The sequence below is a fragment of the Rhyacophila brunnea genome, unplaced genomic scaffold, assembly GCF_057557595.1.
Source record: "Rhyacophila brunnea isolate RB1 unplaced genomic scaffold, BYU_Rbru_1.0 scaffold_12, whole genome shotgun sequence".
In the NCBI taxonomy this organism is placed as follows: domain Eukaryota; kingdom Metazoa; phylum Arthropoda; class Insecta; order Trichoptera; family Rhyacophilidae; genus Rhyacophila; species Rhyacophila brunnea.
Genome location: NW_028232774.1, coordinates 38,009,761 through 38,035,715, shown reverse-complemented (window position 1 = coordinate 38,035,715; position 25,955 = coordinate 38,009,761). Strand labels below are relative to the sequence as shown.

Below are 25,955 nucleotides of genomic sequence, written 5' to 3'. Positions count from 1 at the left end.
CGAAAGAATCGTGATTATCAAAATATTAAAATGCAAACAGAGACATAATTCTAAGAAATTGTTTACAATGCCATGCACTCATCGGTCATTCGTCTAAAGCCAACTTGGTGTTTCCTTTGTCTCAATTCACTATAAAAATCAAGGGTGCGAATGATCAAATTATCAAAAGTACTAAAGCCGTTCTAACCTACAGTCGCATCTACGATATCACGATTGGTAACGTTTCTCGCAACACACCCACATAATTTTATTATTAATTGTAAAATTCATTAATCTTATTGTACTAGTGTTTATTAACGATTGTATCTTTTTGATGGTTAAGGGAAATAAACTGGGACCACTTTATCACGCACAAATCCTTCTACTCATTGCAACCTACCTACCCCATCTCACACCATTCCTTACCTCAGAACTATACAAAATATTTTAAATTATTAACATAAAACAAAATATGAAGCAATAAGTACTTACAATAACATTTCAATATCAAAGAAATATTTATGATGAATACATTTAATTAATAATCCCTCTGTGGCGCACGAAACTGGTCCAGACTTATTAATTAAAAGTGGAAAAAGTACTAAAAAATGACGTCTTATTAAATTAAATAAGTACCTAATAGATCATGGCATGGCAATAATGAAATGGATATGAATATAATATCACGATTTTTTTATAAATACAGTAATACACATGTCTGCGAGGAATAGAATCAGCCAGGGAAACCTTTATCCAGAAGTGGATTGAGCCAAATTGATGATGATAATAATGAAATGGATATGTAGGTACCCATACGATATCAAAACAGTGATGAATGTAGCAATTTAGGTATATGCCCGAAAGAGGAATGGAATTAAGGGCCCCATACATGATCAGTTTTACCTTCAGTTTCGACTGACCGGATGGAAATCCGTACATGTGTGGGTATTTTGGCCTCGAGTTCTATGCGCGTCCGGCGGCCGGAGCGACTGAAGGGATTCAATTAGATCCGCCTGACCGGATCGTGTGTGGCCAATCCCTTCAGTCGGTGCTTGAACAGCATCCGTGTGGGACTTGTGCCGGTGCGTGATACTATCAATCGTATGTTTATGTGTGTGTTAACCAAAATGGCGTCGTGGTCCAAAGACTTTTTGTTAGAATTTATTGAATTATTTAAAACACTAGATAGAGTATATAAAAAGATGTTTTGTTTGCACCTTATTTGAAGTGATTTTTCGTAATAAATGTGAGACAATAATTATTAATATATTTACATTTCGACGGGCCCTAGAAAAAGCGTCTATACATATATCAATAAATATCCAATAGAAAACGATATGTAGGTATATATTATAATAATTCACTGTTTCAATTAGTTACATATAAGTAAAAACTAGTTTGTGATTATAAATAAACATAATTTAAATAAATACTCAGTAGAAAACGACATATTTTAATTAAATATTAGGTACTATCAATAGAAAACAAATTTAAAAACAATGTGGATCCGTGTATGGGGCCTTTTAGTTTGGGCACTCCTCTATCCAGTGGCGCACCCGGGATTTAATATTGGGGGGAGCCAAAAGTAGGAAGGTAAAATATATTTTTCATGCAAATGAAAACCAAACATTTAGTAGGATTTGATAATTTTATTTACATAACAAAATCTTTTCAAAAGAGTATTCTTTTCTTTTTACAAAGCTCTTGAATTACTTCGACCGTTGTTACTTTAATCTCTCTGTGTATATAAAGTAAGAAGCCATCCATAGACTGAAACCGTATGTGGTTTGGATCCGTGTGCCATACTAAACTTATGATTTTTTTTCATGAAAATATATTTTCACCAAATTTATAAGTGTTAGTGTATGGTATGAACGGATACGATCAGATGCTTATAATATACTTTGTGAAAATTTATTTCCATGAACAGAAAAGATAAGCTTAGTATTGCACACGGTTCGAAACCGCATACGGTTTCAGTCCATGGATGGCCTGTAATGCCATTCCATTTAATCTTGACTGCGTCATGGTAGACCTTAGGTATGTTTTTAAAAGGCGTAAGGTTGAAATTCACTGACGCATGTTGTGACGGCAAGTATTCCAAATATTTTAAATAAATTAATTTTAATTAAAATAATAAAATAGTTTAAATAATTTAATTAATTAAAAATAAATTAAAGATGTTGGGGTAAATAAGTTTTGTCGCATTTTAAAATGGCATCAACAGTGTTCCTGAATAGAGTGACTGCATTTGATTTATCGAACTTTTTATACCATAATTTCAATTAGACGTTCAAAAATTGCAACATTTTGTAGAAGGCATAATATCACAGTCATAAAATTCGCACAGTTCATGCACAGTTCTTCCAAAGCACTTTCTGTTGGAGTATCTTTTCCGTTTGGAAGGAGAGTTAAAACCTGCTTCAGTACTTCGTGATGTCGTATGAAACGTTCATTGAGCTGATTTAATATAAAATTTGGTCAATAAATGGAACAAAGATAGTTCTTCTGAAATACTCTTCTACTGAATCAGCTGTAACCATCTCAGTATTTGTTTTGATGTAGTTCGCGGTTTTTTTTATTTCAACATTAAAGTTATTGGCTTTTCCACACACTTCGTTATAAATAACTTTAAATGAAGATTCTGTTGTTTTGCGAACGTTATTTAATTCACTCACAAATAGGGAATCCAATCCCGAGCCAAAATTCTGATCCCGGAATTTCGGGATTACAATTTGACATTTGGCATTTTTTCCATTGTCAATATAATTTTTTTATATTTACAAATAACATTGATAAAATCGGTCAAAAATAAATCTAGTATAATTTATACCATTTAAGACATTTATTGATAATATTGTATATCTACGTTCAATCTTGGAAATACATAAGTTTAATGGAGTAAATAATATTGTAATATAAATAATAATGTGAATTTAATATGAGATTGCTGTTTCTGATAGTAAAGACTTAATGAATGGATAAGCGTGATTTAAAGTAGTAAAGAAAATAATCATGGTGTAGTAATGGCCTTTCCGCTTCAAAAATCTAATTAGTCAGCCAAATATGAAACTGCCGTAAAACGTATGAGATCATGGTGGAATTACTTTGTTAATAGTGCGAAGCGTTGTTTTTTTCCAATCTTTCTCATTTTTATTAATTTATGTGAAAAAATAAAATGAATCGGCAACTTACACATGGGTATAAATCAAACTTCATTCAAACTCAGTTTATTTCTAATGTAGTGATTTGTTATTAAAAGTATTTTTTCTGTTATATTTTCGTTTTTATTTTATTTTCCATAAAAATTGATAAAAAATCAATCCCGAAAGTTTCGGGATTATGTTTATGAATCCCGGGATTCATAGGTATCGGAAATAGCTCGGGATCCCGGGATTGGAATCCCTACTCACAACATCATCAACAAAAGTTAGGGCAGTTAAAACGTCACTGTCTGATTTTTGCAATATTTTAGACAGTGGCAAGGTGTACGCAACAATAGTTTGCAAGCATTGTAATGATAATATAAAACCAAACTCACAAAACGAATAATAAACGGATATGGCCGAAGAAGAAATAAATAAATAACAACCATTAACAATGTATCTTTTCTTTAAATATGTATGGCCCTTTTTCAATACTCCTTATCTCGTAAGAAAAAAATAAATATACACATTAGAAATTTCAGCATTATCATCAAACAAAGACTCAACTAATGCTTTCTGCCAACTCCAAGTAGGTACAGCGAGTTGACGAGGAAGGTGTTCTTTCACTAAACAACCTGCGAAAGGGATGTTCACTGAGGGAGCATATTACAATATATATGCCAACGTCACAGAATGTTTCCATTGAACTAGTTTGCTTTTATTTCATGGAAGAAGAATTTCCGAATATGATGGTTTATGTGAAAACCTATTTTTTTTTAAAACTGTATAGTAATGCTATTTCAATTAAAACAGTTATTTCAATTTGTGTTGAAGTGTTTCTATAAAAATGGCCACCCATTTTCTCACTGGGAGCCATATCTTATATTGCGATGTGTGATTAACACAAAAACGTATCTACAAAAATGCGGTTTTTAGTCGAGTATGCAGAATTGTTCACTATAATCGGTTATACGTATCTGTAACACAAAAGACGTATTTCTATCTATACTATGTGTAAGGAAATAATTGAAAACGTATCTCATAATTTAAACGAAAAAAAATAAAGCAAAAACATAATATCAGCTTATACGTTTTTGTGTTTATATTTTTTTTTCAGACAGTCTGAAAACACACATGTTTCACCTTGTTTTCAACTGTCAAACTGTTTCTTTTTCATTTTGAAGTAATTTTACAATGATTTTCACAAGAAATACTACATAAAAATAAAAAAGGTAATATTTGTTAACTCAAAAACATATGATAATATCCCATTTTTTATGAATAATGAACATCAGGTACAAGGAATCTCTAAAAACTTTTCACTGTTGAAAGAGAAAAAATCATTCCGATGGAAAAAAAACTTTATTATCCATACTAGTTTTGCTAAAAAGTCTAATCTTGAAAAAAACTTATTTTGTCCACTGATTAAAACTTGCCAATTTGTTGATACGTTTTTGTATTAGGTAAATAACAAATTGCAAAGATAATTTGGAAATTTATTGGTAACACAAAAACGTTAGTGGGTCGATTTAAAAAAAAAAAGTATTTTTTTAATATAATTATATAGATCAAAATTACATTTTTTAAAAATATATTTATATGAAAAATGATTATACTTTAAGAAGTTGAAAATTTCATCTTTCTATCATTCTTAGTTTTTTAAATCATGAAAAATCAAATGCTTTGTAGCTTATATAATTTTGTAGTTTGTGTATACGAGGGTGGTTAGATTAGTAAGATAAATTAAAAAGAATAACCGATCTGAGACTTTTTGTAGATAGGTTTTTGTATTAATTACCCATCGTATATAAATTATATTACATGATTGTCATAAAATACGTCAGTAGAAGGCCTCTGATACAGAGTGAAATCGGATGTCAACCCAGACCGCGGGTAGAGAGAGAGAGAGAGAGAGAGAGAGACACAACTGGTACTCATAGATAATATACGTGGTGCTCTTTCCTTTTGTCCTAATTATAGAGAATTAATTCCACGATCTTCCGAATCTGTCTTTCCAGGTGATGGTTTAATGTGACAGCCTATAATTTGGAAACCACCACTCCACTTAGCCACTTTGGTCGCCATCTTGGATAGCTCGAGCTATGGACATTTTAGAGTGTTGTATTGAATTCATTGGATACCCTGCTTACAAAATATATTAAAATAATTTGAATTTTTTGGGGGGTAATTTGAGAAATACGGGCGCTCTTTTATAGGGAGTTGAATTTCAGGTAGTTCCTCTTCCTAACCGTCGATGATGGGTGTGGACATAATGTAGGTATGCCAAGTTTGGTGATCTCAACAACAAGTTTTTTTACCCTTACTCGTGCGACCATAGAATCAACAAACAAACCATGATTCGTTTGGTCAATATTATGCTGTTTTCTTTTGTATATGTATATATTGTATTATTAAAATAAATATTAAACATACCTATCAATATTTTAAATGAAATTTATAAAAATTTAAATATTATTTATTTCAATGATAAAGTAGGTAGGTATTAACGATTAAAAACATATGCTAAAAATTACAGTCCGATTGCAAAAGTGTTTGTAATGTTCCATGTTATTTATGTTTTTTTTTAAATCAATATGACATCGTTTAAAGTTTTTTGAGATTCACGTAGAGTTTGTTATATACCTTATTAATGATAGTTTTAAAATATAAAAAAATACATAGATTTTTACAAGAAATAAAAATTAATCTTATTCGGTTATTGAACTATAATAACGTAAGTAATCGGGATTTGTCAGTTTTTTTTAATTAGTTCGTTGGGCCAAATTGAATAAATACCTTGTAAGAAGAACCACCTAAATCACCTTAAGTGGATTTTTGGTCCTTGTTGTATTTAGCAAGGTTTATAACCTGGCTATTAAGCTCTCAAAAAATATTTCTGTATTTGGTCAATAGAGCTATATGTTGATTGAAGTTGGGACACCTCATAAGTTGTTCTTCCATCTAAGATTTTACGGCCATTTAGGTGGTATCATAACCACACTTTTATCTGTCAGATACTTTGGTTGTAATTGTTCTTTTAACATATATTTTCGTTTTTTAACCATAAACAGACATCATATTATATTAAGAAGTAGTAAAAGATAGCAAGACGTGTAATTATGATTGATTATCCACATAATGATCATCAAGCGAGTGACACTCGTACACAAAATGAAACAATCTCGGATGCATCTGACAGTGAAATCTTGGAGTGAAACGTAAAGTATGTAAAGAAAATTAGAAGAAGGAAGTAGCTAAGTAAAAAAGAAATTCTGGTGTAACATTAAAGCAAGTACTGGGAAAAAAGTTAATAGAAAAATCTTTTGTTTGTGTCAAAAAGTGCTGTCCAAAACAGTGCTCGGATAAAATTGGATGTATATTTCAAAAAGAGTTTTTTGATAATCTTTGGAGCATTGGTAATAAAAAATGCCCAAAATACTGCTCTTTTGGCACTTATTGATACAATAGAAATAATAAATAAATGTAATACTACAACATCCGGGAAAATAGACAACATTCCTATGTGTACAACTTTTTGTGTTCTCGAAAACGTATAAATAGTTTTTAACCCTTATCATACCGGACCCGGAAATTTCCGTGATTAATGTTTATTCCGTTTAGTACCGGACCCGGAAATTTCCGGTTTTTTTCCGGGCCGCAATTAATTTAATATTTTCAGCCATCTATTGACTTTTTCGAAAAAATTTTGATGCAGTCAAGTAAGCAAAGGTTCAATCCACACTTCTGCATCATTTGTTAGTAGATACTACTAGTATCGACTGGAAAATATTGTTTACAAAACATCGTTTTTTTCGGGTGATGTCGCGATTTCACCATTCGTGCTTACGTGTTCATTCAAGTGACAGCTAAAATATTTTATGCCTTTCGCAACAGAATTTGTCACTATTCAAAAAGAAGGATAACAAAAAGGTAAGCTTATATGTTTAAATCATTTCTAGAAATAATTTCCTATGTTTTTGTAAGAATTAAATACTACCTGGAACGTTCATTTTCTAGTTTTTTTCATCTGTCATATTTCTAACCTCAACATGTGTATACAGTTTTGACGTTTATGTTTATTACATTCTATTTCTAATACTTATAAGTATCTAAGAGTTTATTGTTTTTCCAGATCATTTCTAGCAATAATATGCTATGTTTTTTAAAGAATTCGGAGAATCGGAGATATTGGAGACAGTTGGCGAGAGTTGAAGATAGTTGCAGACAGTTGGAGACAGTTGGCGACAGTTGGAGACAGTTGGAGACAGTTAGAGACAATTGGAGACAGTTGGCGAGAGTTAGGGATAGTTGAAGACAGTTGACGAGAGTTGGAGACAGTTGGAGACATTTTTAGACAGTTTGAGACAGTTGCAGATAGTTGGAAACATTTGGAGACAGTTGGAAAGAGTTGGGGACAGTTGGATAGAGTTGCGGACAGTTGGAGAGAGTTGGCGAGAGTTGGAGATAGTTGCAGACAGTTAGATATAGTTGGCGAGAGTTGGAGACAGTTGGCTAGAGTTGCGGACAGTTGGAGACAGTTGGCGAGAGTTGGAGATAGTTGCAGACAGTTAGAGGCAGTTGGCGAGAGTTGGAGACAGTTGGCTAGAGTTGCGGACAGTTGGAGACAGTTGGCGAGAGTTGGAGATAGTTGCAGACAGTTAGAGACAGTTGTCGAGAGTTGGAGACACTTGAAGACAGTTGGAAACATTTGGAGACAGTTGGCGAGAGTTGGGGACAGTTGGAGACAGTTGACGAGAGTTGGAGACAGTTGAAGACAGCTGAAGACAGTTGAAGACAGTTGAAGATAGTTTTAGACAATTGGCGAGGGTTGGAGACAGTTGGCGAGAGTGACAGTTCGGATTCTCCGAATCCCGAATTAAATGAATTCACCGGCAATAATAGATTGTCTGGAATAATATCCAGACATACTCTGAAGGTTGCATCCACCGATTGAAAAAAAACAGTATCCATCGCGAGTCTGTGTATGTGCTGTATGCTGCAAGTATGTGCTGCGTATAAGAGGCGAGGAGAGACCAGATACCTTTGTCAAGAGTGCTATGTGCCTCTTCACAAAGGATCTTGCTGGCAAAAATACCACACAATATATAAATATTGATTGCATTGTAAGAAAATCTGAGTTTTATTCCAATGTCCCCATAAATATATCTTTTGTAAGCATTTTAGTACAACACTATGAAATGAAAGATTTTTCTGAAATCATGCCGGTGTGGGAGGGTTTTCTATTTTTTTTTTTGCCGGTATTGAAAGGGTTAACCCTGTAATTTATGTTATTTTTTAATTTCGATTGTATATAATTATTCTTTAAAATACTTTTTAGTTAAATTTATTACCATTTCCTATACATAATTTACCATTCTGTTCCACTATTTATCAATTGTTCCATTATTTAAAAAAAAACTCATTTCTATAATTTGTACCCTGCTGTGTGGCATAACAACTTAAGACCTTGGGTCTTTTACAAAGCTATATTATTATTATATATATATATTATAAAATATTATATCAAAAGCATACATATGTAAACATATCCTATAATAGAAAGAAAATGTTTCGAAATGTTTAACACTGGATATCTCAGAACAAACTTTTGAGGGTTAGGTGGTTCTTCTTACAAGGTCCTCAATTGAGGTCGCATTCATCCTTAGTTCCCCCTTTCAAATCCCCTTATTTAGTATTGTCACAAGACCAGACAATGAGCAATTACGGGTTATAAGAATACTGTAATTGCGAACAACATTCAGTTAATTCAAAACCGCCGACGCGCGTGGGTCAGCTCAAGAATAGCACTGGTGCGTGTTGCCGCACAGCGTTATTATACAGACTGGTTCAGAAGTAGTTCGTGGACCCCGGCTGGGTCAGCTTGATATAGTGTGACCGTCGTTCAAGCGATACCCTTACCGGCTCTCATCATTTTATATAATCAATCATCATCATTTATTAACCTCATTATCATCCATAAACAGTGTACCATCAAGTGCCGCGCAGCGGGTAACCCAAACAAACAATACCGCGCTAGTGATAGTACAACCAGACCACGGAGCCATCATCAACACCATAAAAGGTCAGTGTCTAGCATCCTGTTAAATCGCCCCCACCCCTTGATCCGGAATCCACATCATCCTTAAAATTATACAGTCCACTGCAAAAGGCGACACCATTAGTTTTTTTACGTTTTATATTAAAACAACTTCATTGAAACGATCCCTTTATTGATGGATAGGATATAATATATCTTCTATTTCATTTCTATATTTGATTACTCTTGTGTAGGTAGAGTAGGTTCCAATACTGCAAAAATCGCCAGTTCTGCCCTCAGGTGATACACTGACGATGCCTACGAGGTACCATCTCTTTACATAGTTCGTTACGGTACTTACCACCAGTCCTCCTCCACTGTCACCAGAGCAAACGCCAGTACCTGAAAATAAAATAACGATGATCCAACAAAAGTTACCTACACTATGGCAATATCTTCTTGGCTACGTGTTAAAACTGTGAATTAAATCGAATTCAAATAAAATTTATTGATTTTACATGTAATGAACATAACAAATTATAAATTCAAAGCGTTCACGACATGACATAAAATAAGTGTTAATAATTTTTAAAAATAAAAAAAATAAAGAGAAGTGTGAGTTAATAATACAATAAGTAATAAAATAAGAAATAAAATAAGAAAAGAAATAACATAAATAACAAAATAAAAGTAGATAGAAGCACACAGAGTGAACTTTGATAGACCATATCTTAAAAACTTATAAAACAACGTCCACCTAAATTCACCCTCACGTAAGTGGAATATATCAATATCCGAAGCGATTTCATTAAACATGGTTACTGCCCTCCCAATTGGCATTACTAATGGCAGGTTAGTTCTGCACCGTGGGAGAACAAACAACGGATGCCCTCGATTCCTAAGGTAATTATCAGATCACAAAATCTCAGGTAACCCTTAGTACAGTCTGAAAATCGACTGGACTGGGATAATAGTCATTGTCAAATGGCCTTCCCAAGCCAACACCACCAAGAATGGCAGAGTTCACATTTACGCCGCGTATAAGTCTGAAAAAATATGTAGCTAAATAAAATCCTTCTAAATTTTAAGCTACAGTATGTAAGCATCCCTAAGAGAAAATCGGTCGGATAGAGTCACGGATAATATCCATACAGCCGAAAGTAAAGGAGTCTTAAAAAATTCTTTTGGACTCTCTCCACCATAAGGCCGTACTTCAACTGATGCGGGGCCCAAACGATAGACCCACTCTCAAGTTTGCTTCTAACTAAGGAGTAATAGAGAATTTTTAGTGCCGTAACATCCGAAAAGACCCGGGAAGTACCTAAGACAAAGTCCAACATCATTAGCGCCTTTTTACAAATGGTATCTATATGACCACTAAACGTCAGTTTACTGTCAAACGTTATTCCAAGATCTCTTACAGATGATATTCACGAGAGAACTCTGCCATGCATCGAATACTGGAAAAACAATACTCGTGAGGCTTTAGTAAACGATAAAACATTGCATTTATCAATATCGAAGACCAGTTTGTTACGCCTGCCCCAATCTAATATATTATCTATATCAAGTTGGAGTTGACGACAGTCGTCCAAGGTGACAACTTATATGAAGAGTTTCAAGTCGTCAGCAAACAACAAAAACATAGCATTTTTAATTACCAATGCTGTCATTTATAAAAATCGTGAACAGCAATGGCCCCAAGTTTGAGCCCTGAGGCACACCAGAAAATGTTTCAAATGTCTGTAACTGATAAAGGCTGTACGATACGTATTGTTGACGATTCTTACAATAACTCCCGAATAACCTGAGAAATCGATCAGACAATCCAATTAGTTGGAATTTTTCCATTAGAATATCGTGATCGACTCTGTTAAATGCCTTCGAGAAATCATTGTAAGAACAGTCAACCTGGCTGCCTCTATCTAGTACTGACAACACATAATCAGTGAATACCATCAGGTTGGTTTCCGTTGATCGGCCTGCCTAAATCCATGCTGTTCATTCATTATAAATGACTCAATTTTTGGAGAAATCATGCTGTGCATGATAATCTCCAGAACTTTTGCTGGTGTAGAGAGAACAGCTACCTGCTACTGTGAACTAACATGCTCCTCCCATTTTTAAATGCACTTCCATTATATCGATTGTGGAAAGGAAAAAGGGCGTAATCCACACAAATCAAATTTTTACAAAACACGTTTTTGTTATGGTTTTCAGTCAAAGTTAAAATACAAAATAAGTCATAACCTTGAATTGTACGATATTTGATAATTTGGTTTTTATATCTCTTATCTGATATTAATTATAGAGTTAATTTTTAAAAAAGCCAATAAAAATGATGGTTAAGTCGTTTTTCCCACAACAGTTCCTTCTTTTTTTATGTTAGCTAAATTTAAATAATAAATCGGCATTTGCAGCTTAAATCCTTTAGACACAACATGTATTTAGTCGTGTACAACGTTATTATGCAATAAAACCTATTTTGAAAAAAACTGAGGGTTACGCCCTTTTTCTATTCTACAGTCGATATAAACAAATAAGCTCCTCCCAGTTAGTCGACAACAGCGCCTTCCTTTACTTAGCCAAGAACATGTTGTCGTACAATACGTTAATAGATTTGTCGACACCTGTCGTCGCTATATGATTGGTTTGCCGAATATCTGTTTTTGTCGAAATCGACCTCTTAATGCAGAATGTTTTTTTTTGTATCTAATTGGGCTAGAACCATCCCTTTCTTTAAATTACTTTGTAATGGTAATGAATACATCATTCATATGCTGTAAAAATAACAATTTATTTATCTCCATGTATTTCAATATAGGATTATGAAATTTGTTTTTCGTCTCCTGAACATTTGGTCTACTCGGGAAACCAATCCTACAGCGACGCTGTGTATCCGTTCTGCGATTTCGTCATATATGTATGTATAATATATTTCTAGATTGATTTAACTTTTATACTATTCCATTTGAGTCGTTTTTTACGACCCGGGTTTTGCGATTGTCCACCGACCGACATGTCCAGCACATGTCTTCACTTACTGGGTCTATTTCGAGGGCTGAGTGTCAAACAACACTATCTACAAAAGTGCAACTTTACAGGAGAGCAAAAAATCGTTATTTTAGATTCTTGTAACTCAACAAGGGAAATGTTTATTTAAAACCTAATGTTAATATTTTATAATTTATTGTGTATTGTACATTTATCTTGCTTATGATGATGTTAAAATTTATAGGGATAGTTTTTAAAAAATATGAAAACAAGGGTAACTTATGGAGTTAGCGTTAAACTTTACTGACGATTTAATAAGAAATTAGAAAAAATTGACATAACGTTGTTTGACTATCATGTAGCCGTAAATGTAAATAACGTTTTCTCAAAAAAAAAAAAAAAACACTTTTTTGTAGATAACGTTGTCTGACTTTAAGCACTCGATTTATCAGTAGCGAAGGGTGGAGGTAGGCTGTTAAGATATGCCATAAATAGTTCACGTTAAACTTTGTCCGTCACTCGTATTTATTGTAATTGAAATAAGACAACAATTTACAGATGGTGTTGGCAAATTATTAAAAAATCAATTAAGCCCTGCTTAATAGCTTTGGTATACTTTGAGCGATACGACAAAATTGTGCACACTTTTTCATTCATACTAATTTGTTTTCGTTGGATTAAAAATACATATCGACTACCTCATGGAATAACACACCAATTCAAAATAGTGTGTTTTATGTTTTTTGAGTTATTGTTGCATATAAAAAAATACCACACCAGCCAATTTTTTTTTGGATTTTTTTCTCGAAAAACACCCAAAATACTGTTTAAAATAATACTCGTAAGTAGAGTTATGATTATATAACATTTGTTGTCAAATCTTAAATAACGTGGAATGATAATCCACCTGTAGTTGGTATCGCAAGTTATTGTTATTAATTTTTATGTGACACTGAATATGACACTATGCCGAGTTGGTATGATATTACTCGGAAAAAATATGCACGCTCCCTACACAAATCATTTTAGTGTATCATTTAACTATGATTTCACCGTAGAATATGACACTAATTCAACTTTCACCTGCAAATCTCGCCTTTACCAACATATAACAACACTGTATTGAAAAATCATTATCCTTTGTAATGAATCGCACCTACTTTCATTATCGCAGATTGATTTTGTGACAGTAAAGTTGTATTATTTTTGTTATTGTGAACAAGAGACTAATTTTAATATTATTATTAATACTATCGACTGATAGTAGGTACTTGATGGAATTTTAATTTAAGTTATGCACTATTCCATTTAGTTAATATGTCTCCAACTATATCTCGGCGAATATTACAATTAGCTCAAGAGACTAATACAATAAAGGATGGAAACAATAAAGGTAAATAAAATGTAGCTTTAATAATCTCCTACTTCAGACAACACATTTTTAGGCTATAATTATAAATAATTCAACCGTAAATATTCTGTCAGTACTATTGGCTCCTACAGAATTTTCAATGTTTATAATATTCTGTGTGTCGTAATATAAACTATAATGTCTTCCTATCATTAGTAAGCATCGTATAAATGCATATTTGCACCATTGGTTTCTAATTTACAACCTTCATTAATTCTTCTTCTTGTATTGATTCCATGACGACTTGTGATAAGTAGGTAAGGTAATACTTGCCTATTTTTGCATATGTATTGACAATACTTTTAACTATACTTTTATGATAAATACGGTAGTCAAAAAAGTCAAAAAGAATCATTGCATGTCTGGATGAAAATTGCATAGTCCACGATGATAACCAGATTGATTTTAACCCATCTGAAAACTCCGAATACATATCAAATTCCAATAATACTTCTAGTGATCCTAAATTATTGGGCTTTAGCTGTTCTTCCAGTGTGCCAAATATGACACAAACATTTGGAGGGGATTTGGGAATGATTGGATCGAATAAATTACAAAAATTCCAGCAGGTCTTACACAGAATGAAATATATGGGTCTACTTCAGAGCATAATAATATTAAACTCTGTCTGAGTACTTTGCCACCTTTAGACACAAATGCACTTGTAGACATCACATCACCACATATTACATTGTCCTTACCTAGTGCATATGTACAGAGTATTTCCACCATTGATATACCTGAATCGAGAAAAAGAAGAGAGCTGTAATTTTTCAGACTTGTGGAAAAGGAAGAGAGCCAAAAAAGTATTCAATTCGGGTGAAGAATATTTGAATACCATGGTAGCACCATGTAAAAAATCTTGTCTATTCAAATGTGCCTCAAAAATGAGTGAATCCGAACGTCAAGTTAGGTTTGATTCATTTTTGGATGATTGGCTATCATGAGAGACAACGGAGAGACGATTACGATATGGCAAGTCAGTGCAAAAGAAAACCCAAAAACTACCAGCTTCAAGACGTCCAAAGGCACTTATTTATAATTTGCAATGCAATGACGAAATAATAAAAGTGTGAAAAACTATGTTTTTACAATCGCTTTCAATTTCAAATATGTGGGTGGTGAGTGCTTTTAAAAAAAATGAAGAGTCAAAATTGCTATTGGATAGTCGAGGCAGGCACAACAACTGTCCTCATCTACTCAATGAAGCAACAAAAATAGTGTAATTGAACATATTAATAATATATTTCCGTAAAATGAAGTATGAGTCTTTCATTATAAGAGAAAATATGCCATCTACAATCTCACTGTTTATGATATTGTTAGCAAGGATGACTATTGTTATCTTTAGCATCTACAAACAGCTAAGCGAGGTGCGACCAATGACATTAATATGGACAAATCATCTGGAAAAGAAAATGACACTCACTTTATTGTCGGGTCTGCCGAATGGCATAATCTGTTCTAACGCCATTACAATAAAGGTGATATTGCTATAAAATCCTGATGCTTTTTGTTGGGTCTGCCGAATGGTTCGGTTCGAACGGGTTTGCTCAAATGAACATTGACATTAGAAACACTGCTCTAACGCCATTACAATAAAGGTCATATTGCTTCACGATGCGTGATATCGTATAATGTAAATTGCGTGACGTCTACCTATACATGCGAATGCGCGAATTTACTTGCTAGCTATTGTATTGAGTGCGTCGTCCATTAATAATGTCATTGGGTGCGATAGAAATAAGTAGCTGCATAGAAGTATAAGTCTTATAAGTAATATTTTTACGTATTTTAAATCTAATTTTAAGAATACAGTTGTATGTTAGTTGATAGTTTTCCCACACTTAATATAAAAGAAGATTTATTTACATAACGTTCCATGTAGGTACCTATTTACTTGACAATGCTGCAATGCAAACGTAATTTACGTAAAATATATAGGTAACTAACTATCCTATCATTTTCTTTAATATATACTATTAATCATTATTATGTTGAGTGAAATATTCATTTAGTACCTTTTGCAATTATCTTACTATAATAGTATGTTCTGAAAAACAATTACCTGAAACTGACTGAATGGTTAAAATACAGTTTATTGCGATAAAATATTGTTAAATTAAGAAACCTCCTCATATTCCATCAGAATATCTAAAAATATTTTAGGTTTAATCGTATATTATCGAGAGAAAAAAAACTAAGAGCACATAGTATGTCATTCCTCGTAAAATTCAAAACAAAAATCACTCTAAGTCGAGATATTTAAGATTATCGTTCAGAATAGGCATGGAAAAAAACATCACCCCAAGTTACGTGGTACTTTTTTTTATGAAAAAAATAATAATAACGTGGAAAAACACACCAAGTATAGATATACACACCCTCTAAAAAATATAAACGGAAAAAATCACACCAAATCTAGATGTAATATTTTAGTTGTCAAACTTACCGTGGAAAAACACATTTAGGGTATTATTTTCTAAATTAATGACATGCAAAAGTTGATTGTCTGCTTAAATGATTCGCTATTTAAAGATATAAATTATTATTTAAATAATATTTGCACACAATAAACGGCTTATGCTACACATTTTTTTGAATGTTTTTTTTTGCTCTCCTGAAAAGTTGATAATTTAGAGTTAGTGTGTTATTCCATGAGGTAGTCGATATTACACAATATTCTTGGTTCTTTTTTTAAATTCATTACGCCCTTTCTAAACCAAACTATAATACATAAAATATATTATTCTATCTATAAAATATTCAAAGTTATGTATGATTTATTTGCATAATTTTAGATATTTTAGAGGTATACGAGTATTTTATGACTATTATCTTTTATGGCTTGGTTTCGCAGGGTTTAGATGAATTTTAAAAACTTACCATCACCATCTCTAAATTTGTAGTCTTATTTCAATGAAAACAAATACGTATGACTGCCATAGTTTTGTGTGCACTATTTATGGCGGATATTAACAGCCTACCTCTACCCTTCACCACTGCATTTATTAATAATTTAATTTAATAAAACGCAATTTTTTCATAGTACTTTTTCCATTTTCAATAAATAAATCTGGATCAGTTTCGTCCGCCTCAGAGGGACATGTTCAACTAAATAATCTTTACACAACAGGCATTTATCAAAACAAATTCAAAAGGTGACACAAAATAATCTACCAATATATTGAATTATTCATCCAATAATATTTTGTCAATAATAAATAAATTAAAATTAACATAAGTATAAAATGAAATTGAGACTCAACCAAATATTCTAAATTAAACATAAAACAAATTATGAAGCAATAAACACTTACAATAACATATTTTAATGTACCATCAAACAAATATTTATGATTATTCAATATTTAATAACACAATACATTTCGTCACCTCAATACTACAACTAGATAACTCGATTTTGACTGTTTTTGAGTTAGCTATTGCATATGATTCTACATTTCCTTCTCTACAAAATGATAAAACTAGGTAAGTCAGAAGTTAATGGGAACTGTATTCATGTTATGTTTGTATTAGATAACTTTAAAACCATAACTGCATAAAATAAATAAAATAATATACTTACAATATTTTTTCATACAATTTAACATTATTTAATTATTACCAATTAGACAAGCACAATTTTTATTTTAAATAATAATTATAGCCTAGACTTATGTTAATCAAGTCAACTGTAAATTTCATTTTCCCAACAATGAAAAAATCAGAGTTATCTAGTTGTAGTTATTGAGGTGACGATTTGATCAATAATTCGTTTATAGAAATGTACTGCAACCTGTATTTCTCAGCCACGTGGGCATGTTGAACGGGTAACAAGGCCAATCTCATAGAGCCTGCTAGCGAAGCCACCATGTCCAGCCAATCATATAATCAGCACAAAAAATGACAAAACTAATTAGACTATATTTGATTACTGGTTTTCCGAAGTCGGATGTAGTGGAAATAGGTTGATCATGTCTGCCGTTCGATATCAGATTAGATTGTGGAAAAAATACTGTAAGAGATGTCCTAAAAGACGCTCTTTGATCCGACAAGTTCATAGTGAATTGGACGAAAGGTAAACAGTCATTACTAATAATTATATTAGTCAGTTAATAAAACCCTCACTCTATTGGGGACACACATACGGGTAGAGGTGGGTTTCGGGAATTTCCCGACGGGAATTCTCAAGAAATTTTCGAGATTTTCCATCCCGAATCTCGAGAATTATTTTTTTTTAACATTTTGGGAAATCCCGGATCTCGAGAATCTTTTCTCGGGATTCGGGATTTCTTTATTATCAAATACTAATTGAAAAAACGATTTTCTATATGGAAAAAGTGGACAGAAAACACAAAATTCAAAGACTGATCGGGGCATTTCACACAATTAAGCCAACCTCTACTCAAAATGAGCGCAATTTTTGCAACATCAGGGAATTTTGTGTCTCAAAAGCGTACGCAATTGACAGTCACAGATTGTAATTTTTGAAATTTTATTTTAAGTAATGTTTTGAATTATTTTTGTTTTCCTACTTTTATTTTGTTTGTCTTCTTACGTAAATAAAAAAAAAACACATGTTTTGGGAAATTTACTGTTTTTACACCGATTTTAGGATTTTTACAGTTTTTTTTAAATATCCCGATTTCTCGAGAATTTTCGAGAATTCTTTTCTGGAAATCCCGAATCTCCTGTCACCAAAGTAAACGTGCTCTCAGGAATCGCCCCCCCCCCCAATCCGACGTGAAAATGCAGCCCAAGAGAGGGACCCGCGACACGTCATGCATGGGTATCAAATGTCCAAAATAAGGCTAAAATCCAAAAGAAGCTTTATGACGATAACCGTCCCACCCGAAGAAGATAGAAAATCTGCATGGGAGGTGAAGCTAGCCACTGAGGGTCTCGAAAATTGGGTAAAGCCAGCAGAGAATCTCGTACCCGGAGCCAGTCTCGGGTACCATACATGGAAAGCCCTAAATAGACTGAGAACCATGGTTGGGCGCACTCGAGACGACATGGTTAATTGGGGGTTTTTCGATTTCAAAACCTGCGAGTGCGGTGAAATGCAAAGAATGGAGCACCTTTTTTCATGGAAGGCTTGCCCAGTAAGCTGCAATTTCGACAAGATCCTACAAGCTGAGCAAAACGGTGTTGCCTTCGCCAACTTCTGGAGCGACACATTGTAGCTATTGAAAACCCGACACGACGAAGATGATATAACCCTCACTCCATGATTATCTTATATGAAGGGGAAAACATGGTAATTGACCGTTTAATTTTTTTTATTCCTTTTCCAAATACTCCACTTTACCGAGGTTGCAGTTGGCGAAATAAGGTAATCGAGGAATATGTACTTACCATTGAGGTATCCTGCGCAAAATTTGTTTGCCGTAATATATCTGGCGTATGCTTCAGGAGAATTTTTTAAGCACTCTTTTCTACTGATGATTGGCATTACAGCTGTCTTTAATATATCCGATTCTTTATTTATGCTTGCTTGCACCAGACCAAATCCTGCTACCTATAATTTAATATTAATAATTTATTGACAAAAATGTGAAAAAAAAAATATTTCACGAATAATTTACTATTATTCACAAAATTTACTTTCACATGTGAATAAAGGAGTCACATTTTAAATTCAATGACTTATTTGCTTCTGCTTCTTTTTATCAAAACGTGGAATTTTCTACCTGATTGTAATCACCTTAGATTTTCAGAATTATAAATTATTTAGAATCAGAATCTACATATTATTTTATTAAATATGTTATAAATAAAAGGAGAATATGGAGTACATTCCCACAAAATGTCGAAAATATGAAAAACATGCAGTGATGACAATAAAACGTCACGAAAGTCTTGAAGCTCTTAAATTGCATTTCATGAGCAGAATGTCACTAAACGAATAAGGTCTACCTTAAGCCATCTGAAACCTTCAGGTCTTTAGCAAGATAATATTATCAATCATATGATTTTGTCAAAACTTCTTCACACACAAAAGGAGTTATGAACCCAACTCTTCAAGTGAAGAAAATAAAGTTTATTTTTAAACAGGTCTTTGAAGTATTTTACGTTAATCTTCATTTACAGTACCTTCTATAATTGGCATATTTCACTAATGAAATAAGTTGACTCATGGCCCCCACAAGGGATATACTTAATTAATTTATAAAAAAACCTATTAATTTTGAGATAAAAATGCCAAATCACCATTGAATGATCTACGCGCCCTGTTGGTCGATTTTTGAATGAAGCACACCTCAAAATTGCTGATATTATATTTACCTATTCATTTTTCACTGCTAACCTTCTTCTATCATCTAAATGGGTCCCGTGGGAGATTAATATTCACGTTATATTGGATCGCTATTTATCATAATCACATACTTATATTGCATTATATTTGATTGATTGCACGTGATTAAACGAAACTTTTATATACATACACATATATTCTATTAAAATATCAGTGAAAATGTCACACTACTTTGTTTTCCCACCACCACTCGTCATGTATGCACAGCCGTGGATATGCACGGCCGCCTTCCATGACGCTATAAACGTGTCTAATAGGAGTTTTAACTCATTTAGTGCTAACAACGCGACTGGCGCGTTTGCATTACCTGGCCATGAGATATAATTAACATGATATTTAAATGTGATAATTAAATATTAATTAACAGGTCAACAGTGATTGTGTTAAGTGCTCATTCCGTCCCGAAACGGAGCCGCGCGGGACTGATGCTACAACCATGCACCGTAGTGCTTAAAGAAGAAAGTTAAGAAAGAAAGAAAAAGATATGTCAAACTGTCTGAGGGAATGAAAATCCATCCCGAAGGGAAAACTATGGCACCGTCGGCGGTGATGAAAGTTGGACAAACCGACTTCAGTTAAAGTACGAGAAATGACCTATATATTTTCTCAACTTGAATTTAAGCACGAATGCTTTGACGATAGAAGCGCGCACAATCTTTGACATATAGTAACGTCAGATGTTTAATGTCGTACGTAATATTGTAGAAGGCTGTTTATCTGTTGTCTTTTAAATAACTATTACCGTTGAAAGTGTTATTTTACAACGTTTTCATTAGCTCATATTCTTGTTTGTCCGGTGGTTGTTTGTCCAGTACAAATCTTGCAATCGATTTTTAACTAACTTCCCGACTATCTAGACATTTGAAACTTTTAGAATATATCAGAACACGATGCCAATGCATTCTTTTAATACGTTTACCCATCTTTAAGCAGAATTGAATTCATTTTCAGTTAATTCTGTTTTGTATGGAAAGTTATTTCAGAAAAATCCGTAAAAAGTAAAAGACTATTATTGGTTGCTAAGGGGGTGGTCATAGCAACTAAATTATTAACCCAATGCTTACGGGCCGCACAAAATTGTGTTTTTTCTAATTACTTTTCAAATGCAAATTAACACGTTAATTACAAAATTAATTAAAAGGGCCCGTAAGCATTGTGTTATATACGTGCGTTACTGTGGAAATCAAAATGAAATGTCAAAATGACATTTCAGTATTCTATATTTGTTTGTTTTTTTATTTAATTCATATCAAGTACAAGTCTGAGCATATTGAGCATAATAATTCAGCAGAAAATTCAAAGACGTGGTATATAAAAAGTTATTTTTATCTTATAATTATTGTGTTTAAATTCTCATTTAAGTATTTATTGTGATTTTGTAATAGGTACATAATCACACATGTTTTGTTGTAAAATACATCGTAAATTCCGTTCACATTCTTGTATTTAATATTGTAATATTGGAGATGTAACTAGCTTCTAAGGATTACTTAGTTATGTGTTTTAACAATCAATCGTTTAATAACGCAACGCTAACGGATAAGTACTGATTATATATGAAGTTATTACCAAAAAAAAAATTCCGTGTTGATATATCGTTTCTTCCGTAAAAATGTTATGTTACTCTAACGCAGGGGGGGGGGCAAACTTTTTGGATGGAGGGCCAAATTCAAGAATTCAAAATGAGCGGCGGGCCGCAAGTTACCATTTTTAGATATACACTATTTATTATCACGAAAAATATAAATTACAAAAAAAATAATGAGAAAAATTAAACTGTTGTTTAAATTCAGGTGTTAATTTTGTAGTTTATATTCTCAAAACTGCTTGTAAATGGGCATCGGAGATATTTGATCGTAAAGAATTTTTATTGAGGTTCATGATCGAAAATGTTTGTTCACATATATAGGTTGATCCAAAAATAACGAACGTTTTTCTTGCATAATCTTTAAGTTGGTCGAATTTGTCTGAATTAAGGGCATTGTAAAATTTGGAGATTTCTTCACGACAATGCAATTCTCTTAAATCAGTGTCACACTGCAGATCAATAATCTCAAGTTGTACCTCTGTCGGTACACTATCAATATCTATTGAAAATGGATCGCGTACTATTGCTAAACAAATTCTAATCTTTTGTCAATATTTAAAAAAAATATATATTAAAAAGTTATTCGTAATCAGAAGTACAATTTTATTAATGATGGAGAGCCGCAGTTTGCCCCCCCCCCTGCTCTAACGCATAGAGTGGTACAAGCGTGCCGAATGCTTGCTCCCTCGCACTTATGGTTAATTGTTATTCATGGCTCGATGGCATTTAAGGCTGTATATGCACAATATTTCCTATAAAACAAAAATTTCACATACTTTAGTCATATTTACTGGTTTAAATTTAATTGAATTTCAAATTTATTTATTTTACATATAATGAACATAACAAATTATAAATTTAAAGCGTTCATGACATGACATAAAATAAGTGTTAAAATTTTTAAAATAAAAATACAGAGAAATGTGAGTTATTAATACAATAAGTAATGAAATAAGAAAAGAAATAAAATAAAATAACAAAAATAAAAGTAGATGGAAGCACACAGAGTGAACTTTGATAGACACTATCTTAAAAACTTATAAAACAACCCCACCTAAATTCACTCTCATGTAAGTGGAATATATCAATATCCGAAGCCATTTCATTAAACATGGTTATTACCCTCCCAATTGGCATTACTAATGGCAAGTTAGTTCTGTACCTTGGGAGAACAAACAGCGGATGCCTCGATTCCTAAGGTAATTATCAGAGACACACAAGCCAACACCACCAAGAATGGCAGAGTTCACATTTACGCCGCGTATAAGTCTGAAAAAATATGTAGCTAAATAAAGATCCCTTCTAAATTTTAAGCTACAGTTTGTAAGCATACCCAAGAGAAAGTCAGTTGGATAGAGCCACGGATATCCATACAGCTGAAAGTAAAGGGGTCTCAAAAATTTCTTTTACACTCTCTCCACCATAAGGCCGTACTTCAACTGATGCCGGGCCCAAACCATAGACCCACTCTCAAATCTGCTTCTAATTAAGGAGTTATAGTGAATTTTTAGTACCGAAACATCCGAAAAGACCCGGGAAGTACGCAAGACAAAGCCCAACATCTTTAGCGCCTTTTTACAAATGGTATCTATATGACCACTAAACGTCAGCTTACTGTCAAACGTAATGCTAAGATATCTTCATGCTTTAGTCGATGTAGCCGCGCAGCGGGTTTTGTAGTGCTTCGTTCAAAAATTGGGCTGCTGTTACGTTCACACTAGAGATAGGAAAACTGGTCGATTTTTAAGACTAAGTATACTTACTACCAGTATAAAAAAAATACTTAGTTTATAAACTTGTTCCAAAGTACTTACTAGTATTTGAAATACTATATGGAGCGTTTGGCGTGCGTATGCGACAAAAGTTTTATACTCAACTGAAACTAAAACCAACTCCATATTAATTAGTATTTGAAATACGTATCGGATCAGGAACTCAGACTGTGAATCGGCTTCAATAGAATTGATAAAAATACGCTGATCTCCGCTTGTCGAATAGTCCCATTTATTATAAAATTTTAAACACATTTTAAATTTATGAGTTGTTTTTCTGTTAGGTTACAATATTCTTGTTAACAAAAATGAATAAATGTGGTATTTTTTAACATGTTTGAGCGGTCATATAACAAGCCTAAGCCTGTGCGTCATCTCACCACTGTGCTGCGACACAAAATGTATGACCTATTATTCATACATTTGAACGCAATAGACTAATAAATTAAAATATACCTATATTCAAGTGCTATCTCGTTCGTGCGCGTTTAATGTCAATCGTGTTGAAAGTCTACCAACTGGCGAGTGCACAGAATAGCGACTCGCGATGATATCATCACAAGTTTTTTGGAATAAGTTTATTGGGCCACACATATTGAGTATGGGTAGTATCATCCGAAACTTGAGTACACAAACTGGTGACAGTATTTCCAACTCAATCACATAAATCACAACGCCACCGCTGATGAAAACTTCGCGCATCGAATTTCTCCTTCATCCTTTCTCTTCGGCTTAAATAACGAGAATAATAATTATTGCTGTCTTTGGAACCTACATTAATAATTGAATAAGGAAAGATAGATGGTTAATTAAAATTATTAGCAAGTTGAAGTAAGTTAAAACAGAAAATATTGGAGAGATCCGTTTCGTCGGTCAGTAATTAAAGTACGAGAATAAAGGAATATATAACTCAATTTGGAGAGCGCTTATGAGCAGGTATTGAAAAGGCAAATAGTTGAAGTTTGTCTCAGTTTAGCATGGCAGTCGTAGCATAGTGGTAATGCACAGGGCGCGATACTTAAGAGACGCAGGTTCGATTCCTGCCGGGGTGGCTTACTTTTTTCAAAAAACATTTTTTTTATTGACTATATTATTTTCTCACGAGTGTTTTCAGAATTTTGTTCAATATTTATGTCAGATCGAATGTAAGAAATTGTCGTGGTAATGATTTGACTGCAGAGTGTGTAGGAAGTCTTGAATCACGAAAAAATAAATTAGATAACTTTCTTTACTTAAATAATGTAAAATAAATATTTTGTGTAAGTACATATTATTACTAAAAAAAAATTAAAAACGTTTTTGGTTCTGTCCGCGAATTTACAAAAAAATCAATAGGAATGTAAATATATAACGCATAGGTACCTATATTGATTTTTTTTAAATTTAATTTAAGTGAATTATTATCTAAAGAGTGAATAAAATGTATTAACACACACGCAGAAAACGATTAGTCATTCACCATACCTTAGCTTGTCCTCCAGGAGTCATACGTATATCTTCAGCGCCAGAATCTTTTAGATCTAAACAAACAGGTAAAATTAAATGGGAAAAGTTTAACGGGCTCTCCAGAATCATTATCGCCCAGTCGTGGTCTAAACTGTATGTCTCGCCGTCATAAGTATCGGGAATTTTGATATCCTTCACCTGAAATATTAAAAAATGGGAATGAATTGATCACAATGGTTTAAAAATATTTGTACTAATACATCGGCTAGACGTGAGAACCCATAATATACTATTGTAATCGTGGTTAATTGACCAAAACTGAGACAGTTTTATTTTTGTTTGAAAGTTACACCTTTTAGCGCAGCAAATTGAATGCGCAGTCGAGCAACGGTTTACGCGCCATTTTCACATTTGTTCTCCGACAACGATGCCTTCTACCACACCCTTCACTTGACAGTCTCCACCACGGCCTCCACGTCCTGAAGCGGGCCCCTAGGCCACGATGCTTGGTACCCCCCCAATCTATCGCTAAAGTTAAGGACAGCGTAATGTTCTACAACAGGAACTCCAGGGTTCCATGTAAAATAAAGGGTATTTTTATGTTTTTTAAATAAATCCACTTAAATAATCAGCACTCATATTATCATATTATGAAGCACTGAATGCGACCCCCTTTTGTGAAAGCAAAGGGTCTGTATCATTCAACCGGAATCAAACAAAAGAAATGGGTTCGTTGGATTTGGGACCGTTTGGTAAATTTCCACGGAAACGCTTTTCTGACGACTAATCAGTGTTGCCAGTACTTAAAATTATTTCAATAACATAAAACTCTAAAACAGAAACACATTTATTGAAACGTCAACTTGTTATGAAATTCTAGCCTTAATTCTAACTTATAACACAAATTTAACAAACTGTCGTATTCATTTATTTTAAATGTACAAAATATAAATAATACTTCTTGAATGGATAGCCATTTAGTTCGTTTATTAAGATTTAAAGGTATGACAAAAGTTTTTAAAAATTACTTTTGCCTAAAGATTTTCATAGTTGCCCACTTGTTTGTATTCATGTCGACAGTATGATACTGTGACTTAGACGACAATCGAACATAAATTATTATTAAATTGAATTTAATATAAAACCTGATCATTCCGGGTTGATTTAACACAGTTTGTAGTTTAGTTAATTAGTGTAGTTTTGTAGTTACAACATATACCTAAATAAAATGAAAATAAAATCTTGGTCTGACATGTAATA

General features: G+C 33.0%; 1 protein-coding gene across 1 annotated transcript in view; it reads right to left on the bottom strand.

The window, feature by feature from the left end:
* Positions 1-9,340: 9,340 nt before the first annotated feature.
* Positions 9,341-25,955, bottom strand: part of LOC147078140 (modular serine protease-like) — a 66,316-nt gene continuing 49,701 nt past the window's right edge. Inside the window, exons 12-14 of the mRNA XM_085940213.1 lie at positions 24,714-24,893; positions 18,929-19,091; positions 9,341-9,564 (exon numbers count right to left, since the gene is read on the bottom strand). Of these exons, the coding sequence (XP_085796339.1) occupies positions 9,353-9,564; positions 18,929-19,091; positions 24,714-24,893 (555 nt within the window). The 3' untranslated portion in view covers positions 9,341-9,352. The remainder of the gene's footprint in view (positions 9,565-18,928; positions 19,092-24,713; positions 24,894-25,955) is intronic.